General features: G+C 45.4%; 1 protein-coding gene across 1 annotated transcript in view; it reads right to left on the reverse strand.

The window, feature by feature from the left end:
• LOC122381238 (synaptic vesicle 2-related protein-like) overlaps positions 1 to 13516 on the reverse strand; it is a 31082-nt gene that overhangs the window by 10919 nt on the left and 6647 nt on the right. Inside the window, exons 6-7 of the mRNA XM_043365193.1 lie at positions 13251 to 13459; positions 13004 to 13112 (exon numbers count right to left, since the gene is read on the reverse strand). Of these exons, the coding sequence (XP_043221128.1) occupies positions 13004 to 13112; positions 13251 to 13459 (318 nt within the window). The remainder of the gene's footprint in view (positions 1 to 13003; positions 13113 to 13250; positions 13460 to 13516) is intronic.

Below are 13516 nucleotides of genomic sequence, written 5' to 3' on the forward strand. Positions count from 1 at the left end.
CCACTCCCAGATGGGTAACAGAAACGCAAGGTCTGTGAACGAAAGAAAAACGGATCAAAGTATGCCAAAACGATGCCCCCTACAAACATACATCATACAACAAATCAGTCATTCATTGGCATTATATGTACAACACATTTACCAAAAAGCACATACATAACACTGGGTAACAGAGGGAGAGAGAGAGAAAGGCAGCTCTCTGTACGACACCTCTGATGTGTTGGTTACCCAGGTGTGCCACGGACCCATTGACTACGATAGTCACAAACATTCGGATCCGTCAACAGTCAGAACTACTTTCCGTAAGTCTGTAAACGAACATCCACATCCACATACATGTAGTTTTTTTATGTTGTGCTATCGCTGTGTCACCAATATACATTTGCCGTTGCGTTGTATAACATTCATGGTAACATAGAAATATACATTTGTAGAGGCGGAAGACCATGGAAGACGGTGTGACAGAAAGAACAGAAAAGACATTTTTGACACAGCTGATAGCAAAACATTGCGTTGTTGTTAAAAACGGGCAATACCTCCGGTCATTCGATCGAGAGATCGTTAATGATAAAAGTTTAACGAGGAAAAAATAGCGGCTAATGAGCCAATGACTTGCAAAATGACCGGTTCCGAATAATACTGCCAAGTGACTTACTTTAAAGAATTAATTGAAGAGGCCAATAGGTTAGTGTGTTAAGTATTATTGGAAAATCTAACTATTGTGTTAGGTCTGATAAGTTGTTGGGAAAAATATAATCAATAGATTTTTGAAGTCCTTTTGAAGAGTGGCGTCTTGCGAACGAGTGCACCTAGTGGCGTCATACCCATGGAATTGTGTGCTTGTGAGGGCATACAATTAACAATATTTCTTATGTGTCGGCTGGTAATTCGTAAATAGATGAATACTTGTGTACAATTCACTGGAATTGTTAACTTTCATATTTTCTGCGTTTGCTAACTAACCAGAATTGGCAAGATTTTACGGACTAATGTTATAAAGTTAATGACGAAAATAGAACTTGATTATCCGTTAGTTCGTAAAGTATGTGTTAATTGACAGGGGAATCGAAAAGCATGCTTGTTTGGGTATTTCTTGACGCTGCACTCGTTCCGCCACAGAAATCAGGAACCTGAAAAAGAAACAAGGCTAATGTGTCAGTATCAAGACGTTTTTGGCATGGCAACATATGCAAAGAATTGATGACAACAGCAAGCAACAACATATTCTTTGGTAATCATCATACAAAGATTCATTCATCTGACATACTATGTACAGTGGATGCTTATATATACAATGCAGATGTAGCGCTACTAGATATGAAAGGGCAATTGCTTGTGTACTCCAGTACACCTTCAGCGTTTCGCTGGTGTATAGGCGCGAGGGATATACGATCAACCTTCTAGCGCAACAACTTTCATGGGATTTCATGTCACCATGTAGCCTTCAGCATTTCGCTGGATATATAGGCGCGAGGGATATGCAATCAACCTTCATAGCGCAGCAACTTTCATGGGATCTCAGTCTCCATGTAGCCATCAGTTGGCTTATCGATTGCCATAGCGGTCTGGAGGGCGTATATTTGTGCGAGGCCGGAGGTTATACCGCAGGTGATCAGCCTGGGGAACCTCACGGCGGTCTGCTTGATAAATACGCCAGTCCTCCTCCAGCCGGGCAATGTCACCCTGGTCGAGCACATTCTCGTCAGAACGAGCCTCCAACGTCCCTGGCTTTGCCGGCAGTGTAACGGGCGGGCGCGCACCGGTATTACTGCTCTCTGAGGCATTACGCACGGAACGAATGGTAGAGTCATTGCTGAGAGATGGTGTGTCGACACAGGTGTGAAACGGGTCGTCTTCTTCAAATTTTCGAAGACGATTGATATGGACCGTTTGGATGTCTCCGATATTGGACAAATGTTGAATTTTGGCGTTAACCGGGCTCGTCATGTCGAGGATACGATATGGACCGCGGTTAACTTTTTGAAGTTTTCGCGTTAAATTTGGTTTGAAACTTGGGTGATGTAAATATGCCAGCATCCCTGGTTTGAACGTAATTGGACTCGATTGTGTGGGATGTGACCGTTCTTGGGCCTGAATCGCAGATTCGTTGTTTTGACGAACAGTTTCATGCAATGTTGTTAAATGCCGAATTAGAAGATCACGATATGAGTCTATCGAATGGTACGGGTCATGAGGAAGTTTGGAGTCTACGTCAAAAGGTAAAGATATATCACGACCCGTAAAAATTTGGGCAGGTGTATCACCTGTTGATCGATGCACGGAACTACGAATCGCCAAAAGCGCTAAAGGCAAAACTTCATCCCAATTTTTCTGGGTTTCATCTACAAAATGAGATAGGATGTTGCCGATTGTTGAATGTAGTCTTTCCACACGACCATTGGCCATCGGGTGGATGGGAGTAGTGAAAAGTTGTTTTGTTCCTAAAAGTTTGCAAATTTCTTTCATGAGCTTTGATGTGAAATTGGAACCACGATCACTAAGTAAATATTTGCTGATGCCATGTCGAGAAATGATTTCTTCAACGAATGCTTTGGCTACTGTAGTAGTATCAGTAGCGGTCAATGGAATTGCCTCAGGCCATCTTGAAAAATGTTCTATCCAAGAGAGATAGTATGAATTACCACGATAGCTTGTTTTTAGTGGGCCAACGATATCAAAACTACAGATGTGCATGGGGTGCTCAGGTGTCATCGTGCGTTGCAATGGCGCACGTTTGATGGATTTATGAGCGCTTCTTTCCATGCATAAGCGACAAGATTCTACGTACTTTTTGATATCAGTGTACATGTGTCTCCAATAAAATTGAAGTCGAATTTTGGAAAGAGTCTTTTCAAATTTCAGGTGTCCCGACCAAATGGTATCATGGAATCTTTGAACAATCAGCTTTTTCATAGCAGATGGGACCACGAGCTGATCCATAAATGGTCGAGTTTTGTTGTTTTGGGTGGCTACGTGATAAAGTAAACCATCTGCACTCAGGAAAAAATTTGAAAGAGGTTCATGTAGCTTCAGATCGGGGCCTTTAGCTTTCGGTTTGACGAGACGGTCGATGATCGGTATCAGATCTGGGTCTTTGCGTTGTTCTGCTTTGATCTTTTCTCTTGTCCAGCCTTCACTTTCTATGGCATTTGCCGCGACATGACCAAGAAAGTCTGTCTTGGTTTGTGAATCTATTTTGATACGAGACAAGACATCTGCTTTGACATTTAACTTTCCTGGGACATAAGTGACATCAAAATCGTATTCTGTCAATTTTAAAGACCACCTGGTTAGACGACCACCAGGGTTAGTTGACTTGAAAATACCTTTCAATGGTAAATGATCAGTCATGATATGAGTAAAATGACCTAAGAGATAGCATCGCAAATTGTCAAATGACCAGGTAATTGCAAGACACTCCTTTTCTGTGGTTGAATAATTTCTTTCAGCTTTGTTGAGCTGTCGACTAATAAAAGCAATGGGGTGAAAATGATCACCATATTTTTGTTCCAATACGCCACTAATGGCAAAGTCACTTGCATCTGTAGATAAGTAAAAATCTTTTTCAAAGTTCGGGAATCTCAGCACAGGATACTTTACTAACGATTCTTTGATTGATGAGAATGCATCTTCGCATTCCTGAGACCAAATAAATTCAACATTTTTCTTTGTCAAGTGGACTAAAGGAGCTGCAAGTTCAGACATTTTTGGAATATGCCTACGATAGTAATTTGCAAAGCCTAGAAAGGCACGAACATCTTTCACAGTTTTTGGTGTTGGAAAGTCTTGAACCGCTTGTAATTTGGATATATCTGGACGAACTCCATGTTTGTCCAATATGAAACCCAAATATTTTATCTGAGTTTTCATGAATTCACATTTCGCGGGATTTAGTACAAAACGAGTTTCTTCTAATCGTGAGAATACACGGGCGAGTTTTTCTAAATGTTCGTCGTATGTTTTGCTAGCGATAAGAATATCGTCTACATATAAGAATGCATCTATGCCCTGAAGACCACTGAGTGCAATTTGCAATGCTCTATTGAGAGCAGAAGAACTTGAACGAAGACCCATTGGTACGACATTCATATGATATTTTCCGTCTCCAGCTGAAAAAGCAGTATAATGTCGAGAAGATTCATCCAAAGGAATTTGGTGGAATGAACTGAGTAAATCTAAAGTTGAGAAAACTTCACACCCAGAAAGTTGATCAATGACATCAGATGCAAATGAATGAGGAAATTTGTCATCTTTGATCTTTGAGTTGAGAAGACGTAAGTCTGATACAAGGCGATAGCCACCATTTGATTTCTTCACAAGAATGATCGGAGAGTTGTATGGTGAAACCGATGGTTCAATGATTTTTGCTGCCAACATGCGATCTATTTCTTTCTTGACTATCTCCCGATGAGCGAATGGGAGACGATATGGTCTTTGATAAGCCGGAGTGTGATCTGTTAATTCGATGTGGTGTTTATAAACGTCTGTCTGTTTTATATCCGAGATGTCGTTTCCAAAAGCATGCCGATGTTTTTTGATGAGCTCGCGGAGCTGAGAACGAAAGGGTTCCGGGACATGTTCCAAATCAATGTCAGAGACAGACTTGTATTCTGACGTCCTCTGAGCAGAGGTCATCGGTTTGTTTTTGTCTGACGCAGCCAAGTCCGGCCCAGCGACCGTTTTTTGTTCCGACGAGGCGCTGACGGATGGTGGTACAGACGGCACTGTTTGGCAGTTGGCACTTGCTGAACCAGACAGAGCAAGGTCAGCGTGCTGTCTGGAGGGGAGGGGTCGGTCTGTGACCTGACCCGTGGGGGAAAGATTGGTTGGGTGGGCTTGTGCGATCCGCAGATTTTTTTTTCAAAATAACTGGGTTGTTTGACGAATTGATGACACGTACCAGCGTGCCTGATTTTTCCAAGAAAATGATAGAACGGGCAACCTGAATGTCTCGGATACTTTGATCGCAATGCGCTTGGATGAGATATGGAAAATCATTTGGCTCTAGAAAACGTGGTAATTTTACGCGTATAAATTGCTCGCTATAACCAGGAATTTCAACAGTTTGTTTCACGAACAATGGATATGACTTTTCGTCCTGAATAACTAATGCATGTTTTTCCGCAGTTGTGAACAATTTCGTCGTCTCGTCAGAATAAGCATCTTCTTCACTGGAATTTTCGTCGTCCTTTGTGGACAGTAGAAAGCGTACTCGTTTGCGTCTTTTTGGGCTCAAGCGCTTTGAATGCTTTTTGACTGCATTTGAAGAAAGAATTGGTTTTAGCAAGCTCACAGAACGAGTTGAAGGGTTGTAAATTAATTTGTGCGCAATGATGAAATCAATGCCAAGGATAATGTCGCAGTTGAATGACAAAGCTTTTGTTGAAATGTAAAATTTATGTTCCACCGTTTGACCAAGAATGCTAACTTTCAGATAAACTTCACCTACTATGTCAATTGGATCACCAGTAACGCCAAGAATGGAAATAGTTGGAGGCTCGTAATCTACTTTCAAATTGTTTTGTCGTAAAAATTCTTCTGATACCAAACAGATGCTGCTGCCGGTATCGTACAAGGCTGAACAAGAGTGATCCGATACCGAAACGTCTCGCAAAACCGGGGGATTTGCTGGACGGTCCCTTTGATCTGAAGCAACGCTCACGTACGTATCCCCTAGCGTCGTGAGCGGTACCCTTTTGGGCTCTGGTACCTCCTAGATGGTGAGGGAGATGGTGAGCGCGATTGATTCGGAGATCGGGAGTTTCTGCGGTCGTAGTGTCTTGGGGATCGCGAATATCTTGGGGATCTGTTTCGGTAGCGAGAGTACGATCGGCTTTGCCGATCGCAGCAGGAATGATGGCCATGGCAAGAAGCGTCTCGGTAGTGACGGTCTGATGATGGAGGGTCGCTTTCATGCCTCCTTTGGAAGGGCCGTTGATTTCTAAAATTTTGTCGAGAAGGGTAACGGCCTCTACCACGACCTCTATATTGATTTCTACCGCCACGACCTTGTGAAGAATTTTGAGCTACCGACAGTTCCAAGCTTGCAATTCTTTTATGGATGTCTGCCAAATTTTGGTCGGGTTGAGTTGCGGCTGATGCAGCGCTGTTGACGGGGTCAGATGACAAAGAGGCGCTGATCTCCTGCGATCGCGCTAGCGTTATAGCTGTCTCGAAATCCGGAGGGTTGAAAGGGAGCACATGTTGGCGGATTTTGGGTTGTAGACCTTTGATGAATGTCGCCGTAACTGTTTTGTTTTTCAATTCTTTTGTTTCCGTCGAAATGTCCCATTCCGTTAAGCCTTTAGACTTTTGTCGGATTCGAGTTGCGTATGCATCGACTGTTTCGGAAGGTTGTTGTACGCAGGTCATTAGGTCCTGCAGTCGAACTGACACAGGCCTATCAGTGTGTAGGGCAGATATCAAACGGGTAGAAAAGTCATCAAAAGTTTCGGCATGGTTTAAATCATGTCGGTTTCTCACCATTTCGGCTACCGACCCTTGTAGCTTGGATTTTGTGACTTTCAAAGTGATTTTATCAGGCCAAGATCCTAGATGAGCAGTTTCACGAATTTCTTGTAAAAAGTCCTGAATGGGATAGCTTCCGTCATAGTTGTTGACTAATGATGCCAAAGAGTGAATATTGAAAGTAATTGCCGATCCAGATCCAGAAGCACTTTCCATGACAGGCATTGTTGAAAAAAATATGTCAAGAACTAAACAGATAATAAAACGAAGTTCAAATCAAAAGAAATATCAATCAAGTACAAGCCAATTATAATTTTAAACTAAGGACTCACCTTTTGCCGAAAGTCTCCACCACCGCTGCCACCAATGTTGGACGGCGAAAGGCCGCCCTCGGAGACGGGTCCGGCACTGCGTCCGGCAAAGACGGTGGCGGAGAAGTGAGTGGTGTATTAACAGAAACATAGGTTTTTATGGGGTGTCGGGACGCCGTCACGTGACCGGGTGGCCGACGGCCAAGAGCCGACGGTCCCGTGTTGCTGGGCGCCCCAGACACCCAGACAGAAGACCAGACGGGTAAAAAGAGAGGTTAGAAGAGATATGGTATTGGGGCCTCCATCCGGGAGTGGGAGGCCATGAATTCCTTCTCCACACTGACGTCCGTGCGGTTCGGCAGCTGACCAATCAGCTGCGAGAGAGGAGCGCGGTCCGTCTAATCGCCGCCCCGCAGTTGCTTGTGCTGAGGGGTGCTCGACGCTCGTGTCGATTGCATTTGTTGGTTGTCAATTGTCGATTGACTTGTGGGTATACTTTCTGGTGACCAATAAATGTACTTCGTCTTAACCCTAGAACGCCTAGGGGGGGTTGTATCAACCCCCCGAGGTTTTTCTTAGCTACACGCCGAACCGTTTCAGATAGCCTGCTCAAATTTTCAGTACCCTTTGGGGCATCCTTTGCGCAACTTTTGGTAATTTTTTTTGTCAAGGTCATGTCAGGTCACGGAGTTATGACGTCATAAAGGGAACAACCTCCGGCCAGATTTACGCTAAATTGGAGATTGCTTCACATTGGTATAAATGCCGACTGACCTGACGCACTGATGGATTGTTTTATAGAATCACAACTGGCTGATTTGACATTGGCACAATGTCCGTTGACATTTTGAAGGTCACTAAAGGTCAAGGTAAGGTCATTGACCTCGGTTGACCTGTAATGACTTCTTGCACTTGTATGCCATTTCGGGGTATTTTGATGCCCTGAATTCGAATTTGCTATCCATTTCAGGCATCGTCGGTTGTTTCTTGTAGTTCATTTTGGGTCAGGGTCAGGTCAGTGACGTCACACGCCTGACGTGACCCAATGGACAAATGACCTTGCAGACTTCCGATGCTCCCAACGCATCATTTTTAAAGTTATGACATCGAAATACACACCAAACGATAGAGAATTGATCAAGGATCACGTTAGTGAAGGTTTCAAGTCGATATCTCTTACCGTTTTGCCGCAATCGGCGCGGAAATCTGAAAAAGTTAGATTTTTCCGAAAATTTGACCTTTGACCGGTCATAAGTAGGTCAAATGTTGACCTAGGACCAAAAAATATACCACCAATCGCGAGATCTCGTTGAGAGCAATCCGTTGTTTTTTCCGCTAAGCTCTACGACCTTCCGTTTCGAAACGCCAGGGGGGGTCGTAACAACCCCCCCCCCTGGTCGTTCGTGTTATGAGAAATGGCCTGGTCGTGCGAGGGTTAACTGAATGTAGTCTGATCAAATTCAATAAAGCAAAGACATCCAGCCAACAGAACATCGTAAGAATGCCGATATGGTTGATAACATTCAGAGTTTTGGGGAGCAGCCATCGACCAGAATGAACCTTATTGGCTTTTGTATGTAACATTTGCATTGCTTTTGGAAAGTTTCAGTCAGATATCTTCAGAAATGGCAATGTTATCGGCTTTTGCATTTTACCGTAGTCGGTTAATCACAATTTTCGATATTGCAAAGGCAATTTCAGTATCAGTACGTTCTTGACATCGAAAACCAAAACGAAGAGCATCATCGTGTTCCCAGAGCTCAAATTGCATCCGATGCAATCTTTTTTGTTGAGAATGTTCAACTTCAAAATTTGACCTTTTTGACCTCGCCGTGACCTGACCTTTATTTGTCGAATGGAAATAGTTTCGAATCGGACGACCCAGATGACATCATTTTTCGATGCTTTTGCCGAAATGGACCATTAAAGATGTGTTGCATGACCTAAAAATGTATACACTTCCTTCCATGACCTTTTCCATGACCTTTTGTGACCCATGACCTTTCCATGAGCTTTTGTGACAAAGTTAGGTTTCGTTTGTCAGCTATTCCTACCAGAAGCCGTTTGAGCTTTTAGTATTGAACGAGTAGTTTCGAAGACAGCAGGGAAGCTATGCAGAATCCCCTCCCGAGTCACCCACGTTATGGGATATACCCGTCATCCGCGGATTACAAGCAAAAATATTTTTACGGCGATGATGTATCAGCATGGATGCTCATACGTTCCCATATGTGACCTTACGGTTGACTTCACATACAATAAAAATTCCTTGGCAAAATGTCAACTGGTTAACGAATTATCGCATTTTGGCCACTTCCGGACTCAAATAGCGGCTGTGTGCAGCGGCGCGACGGTCGGCGTGCCTGGAAGGTATGCTGTTCCGCCCGGTGCGCTGCCAAGCGCCTGGAACGTAGGCTATACCGCAAGGCTCACTGCCAAGCGCCTGGGAGGCCCATGCTATTCCGCCCGGCTCATTGTCCAAGCGCCTGGGAAGTATGCTGTGCCGCCTGGCTTACTGCCCAAGCGCCTGGGAGTTATGCTGTACCGCCTGGCTCACTGCCGGCCCTCAGCCCTGCGGCGATAAGGGCGGGGATCGGCCGAGCTAAGTTGACTTGACAGTGGAGTCGTACTTGAGTGAAACCATGATCGGACTGGGGATTGAAAACAAATTAAATATAGGGGAGACCCGGGAGGTATGGGCCGGTTTTGTGAAAAGGCAATTTTCTTTCAGTGGGCAGTGGCTAGACCCGGTTTTTCACTCTGTGTACGTGAAATTGCCTTTCGCCTGCAATGTGTGCCTGATATTAGGCATCTGGGGTCAACCATTTTGTCTCGAGATAACTTTCAATAAATCATGTGCTTTTTGATCCATCAAAATACACCGGGAGGTATGGGCCATGGCCCGGGAGGTATGGGCCGGTGCCATGTTTCACATTCTATTCTCGACAATGAGAATAATACTCGTAGCTGGTATCTACCTTGATCTCTCTTAGAGCCCAGGAACCGCATAAGCGGCCAACAGCTTACTTCATGGAGGTCACTTGGGCCCATATGTATTTTGTTATTACCACATGCCGAGATATCCCTTTAACATTAGCACGTGCATTTGGGAAATGGCTTCGGCCCGCCTCGGCTAATGTTGAAGGTATTTGGGAAACGATTCGGCCCTAAGGCTTTTTGATTTTCCCAGACAAAGTTTTACTGAATATTCTGAGCGGAAGAACCAATTTCAAAGAAGATATTTACGGATTGTGTGTTCACTAACAGCAACAGCAAAAGTAAGTGACTGCGTGTTTACATGCTTTTGCTGTCAACGTAATTCAACTAAACAAGGTTATCGTTCCAATGCCAATGTATTTATTGCTGCAGAACATGGTCGGAATAATCATTATTTCTACATAATGCACACAAAAAACGAACAATTTAAATGCGTAAAGCATCTTAACGTGCCACAATGAAACATTTGATATTGTTCCAGCAGGGATCCAAGACGCGTTTGATTCAGCGTTTCACCCAATTTTTAATTTTCCTCACGGTTTCCTCACTCCTGCTGGACTCCATATCTTTATTCTAACTTCTGGCGTTTCACCATCTTCATCCTCAGCTTTTTCAAACCCTAAATAAGGGGGAAGTAGGAATTTCTCATCTTTCATACTCAACGCAGCCTAATAATGAAAAACACAAACAAATAATCACGGTGACTATAAATATGAGCATAGTATCAATATGATATTGACACAATATTAAGATTAAAGTGTAAAATATCAAATGAATATGATATTAACTGTTGCGCCGGTACGGCATGTGGTAAATCTCTTCCCAACCTTGGGCTGTGAAAATGCAGTTTTATTCACCTCGGTTTTTTGCTACGGACCTCGTGCCTACCGGCACTCGGTCCTCCGCACAAAAACCTCGGTGAATAAAACGCATTTTCCCAGGGGCCCGGGAACGATTTTCAAGTTGGGGGGGGGGGCGAGCCTAAAATGCCTGACATGATGCATATGAAGCAGTGGCGTAGTTAGGGGTATAAGGGGACACGTACCCCCCCCCCCCCCACCCCCCACCCATCGGGTTGAAAGGGACCCTCGGGTCCGAGAGGACCTGCGGTGCCATTTGACCGCTGAGGATTAACGATGACCATATTTCGACTCAGAATGGCCTCATAGGTCTCGTTAGTGCACCTTATGGGCCCTAAATAACCACACTAAAATCTCAACAAGGGCCCCACGCCGGCTTCTGAGGGAATCTTGCAGATTTTAAGGGCCCCTCGGTGGTCTCCAAAGGCCCGTTACTGGCCTCTGAGAGTTCTTACCGGCCTATGAGGGGCCAGTTCTAGGGGCATTTCCCGCCTGTGATGGTCACACACTTATTTTTTCGAGGGTCCCATAACGGCAACTGAGGGGGCCCTCATCGGCGCCTATGAGGGCCCACACCGGTGTCTCTGAGCATTTCACACCCCCCAACTCTGAGTGCCTATACCAGTGCTAAAGCCCTATATCGGCGGCTCTGAGGACCCAACAGTCAACACCTGCGCATCTAAAGGCCACCCACTGGAAACTTTGGAGGGCCCCACACCGGTGACTCTGAGCCCTGAGGGCCCCACCGGCGTCTGACAGTACCAAGCCGGTCTCTAAGGACCCCACAAGACTTCTTCTGCCGGCCTAAGGGCCCCGTGCCGGTCACTGGTTGGTTTGTAGTTCCTTTTGGGTTTCCCCTGTTGGTTTGTATAGGGTTCGCGTCCGCAGCTCTAAAGACCCCACACCCGTCTGTAACGGCTCCACACCAGCGTCTATGAGATCCCAGAGCAACGCCTGTAAGGACCCTCACCGGCGCCTCTGAGAGAATCACACTAGCACCTCTGTGCGCCCGAACCGGCACCTGCATCGCGGCCCATACCAATGCCTCTAAAGGCCCCTTACCGGCGGCTCTGAGGGCCCTATACGCCGCTGATTCTGAGGGTGCTACCGATAACCAAATGCATCAGACAAGCCCTTAGTGTCGCTGAGCTTTAATCCCATAGATACCGGCCTTCCGAGGGCGCCACGTCAGTGCACTCATTGCCCCACACCCCTCCCTCACACCCGGAGCGGGTAAACTGTGTTATACCTATATTATAGCAACGATTTTACCACCGTTGTACGTTATATATTTCTCAAAGTTTTCTCAAAATGGTCTAGTATAAAATCTGGCCTGCCAAACTCATGGCCAAGGCCAGGCCCAAACCAAAGCGGGATGACAATAGCAGATGTTGTGAAATCGATACTGTATCAGCAGAAACCATTCAGATGGCTAGGAAAATGCCGTGTGATGATGTTTAGATGGAAAACAAGAAGGAAAGAAGTCCGGAAAAGGGAAGAAAGATCCTTTCACGCTGCCTCAATGTTGAGGGGGCGCCGCCCCCTCGGCTCTCAAGTTGGGGGGGCAAGCGCCCCCGCTGCCCCCCCTGTTCCCGGGTCTATGCATTTTCCCAGCCCCGGTCGGGAATATATAAACTCAATCATGCACCATGAAATAAGATAAATAATATTTTCTGTTCGAATGAAAATTTGAAGTTAACTTTTCGACCTTGGGCGACAAAAATAAAACTTATTGACGGGGACATTCAATGAAAGCATCTTTTTATTTATTTAGGATCAACGGGGTGGGTGGCCCGAACCTCCCGGTTAGGACGCCAGAATGTGCGTAGCATCTCAGCTCATAATCTTGCAAGAAAGCTTCAAATTGTCTATCCAGTCTTAATTTTCATGCTTTAAAATTTATGTTAGCGATGGCCTCACATCATAAAACGAGCCTGGTTCAAATTTATCACGAATTTTCTGTATGTACCGTATTTTACTCGAAGAGGGCAAAAACGCTTTATCACAGCTCATTGCCAAAGAAGACTGAGAGGAAGATTTTGAATATCACGTGGGTTGTATAACGGAATGGCTGCTTCCAGTTTACGCCGTCAAATGTGTAAAAATACGTAACACTTCTTCAAAACTGCGATGGCCCATACCTCCAGGGGGCCCATACCTCCCGGGTCTCCCCTATACTAAAAGATGAGTTTTGCCCATTGGTAGAGCTGACTAAAATCGATTGTGCGCTTTAAAACAAAACTATAAGGCTTCTCTCGAACGCCCCAACCAATTTACCAACCATATAACTGGTAGTATTAACCAAAACGTGCATTTCTGTAATGGAACAGTTTTGATCCACAAGTGGTAGCCAGTACTGCCACTCACCCGCTCCTGCTGTGGTTCATCAATAGCTGAACACATCTGATCCTCGGGCATCTTCAGAAGCTCTGTGGCTAGCATTATGATTCCATAGTAGCAAAACGTGACCATCATCCTGCCAAAGGGAAATGCCGGTCAAACCATGTCAGATAAGTGGTTAAAAAGCTTATCTGTAAAAACAGGTCCTCGATCAAGTTAAATGTATGTAGATTACAGAATGATGTTTTTTTTTTACAAATCCCGCACCACCTACCATAGTGTCCATAGGAGGACGCTGGTGCGGCGATTCTGACGCGATAGCAGGTCGGGGAAGTGGCCGCGACTCTCGTCATTTGCGCTGCTGGTCTCGAGGTGGCCCGGAGGCAGCGCTCGTCCGTTCTTGGCCGCCAGCAGGTCCATGGTGGCCTGGGCGAGCTCGGGCCGGCCGCACGCGGCGTGGTACCGGGGACTCTCCACCAGCAGCTGGAGGTACAGGTCCGTACTCTTACACGCCGACAGGTCGACCGTGTCTTCACATGA

The sequence above is a fragment of the Amphibalanus amphitrite genome, unplaced genomic scaffold (genome assembly GCF_019059575.1).
Source record: "Amphibalanus amphitrite isolate SeventyFive unplaced genomic scaffold, NRLGWU_Aamphi_draft 000116F_arrow, whole genome shotgun sequence".
NCBI lineage: Eukaryota > Metazoa > Arthropoda > Thecostraca > Balanomorpha > Balanidae > Amphibalanus > Amphibalanus amphitrite.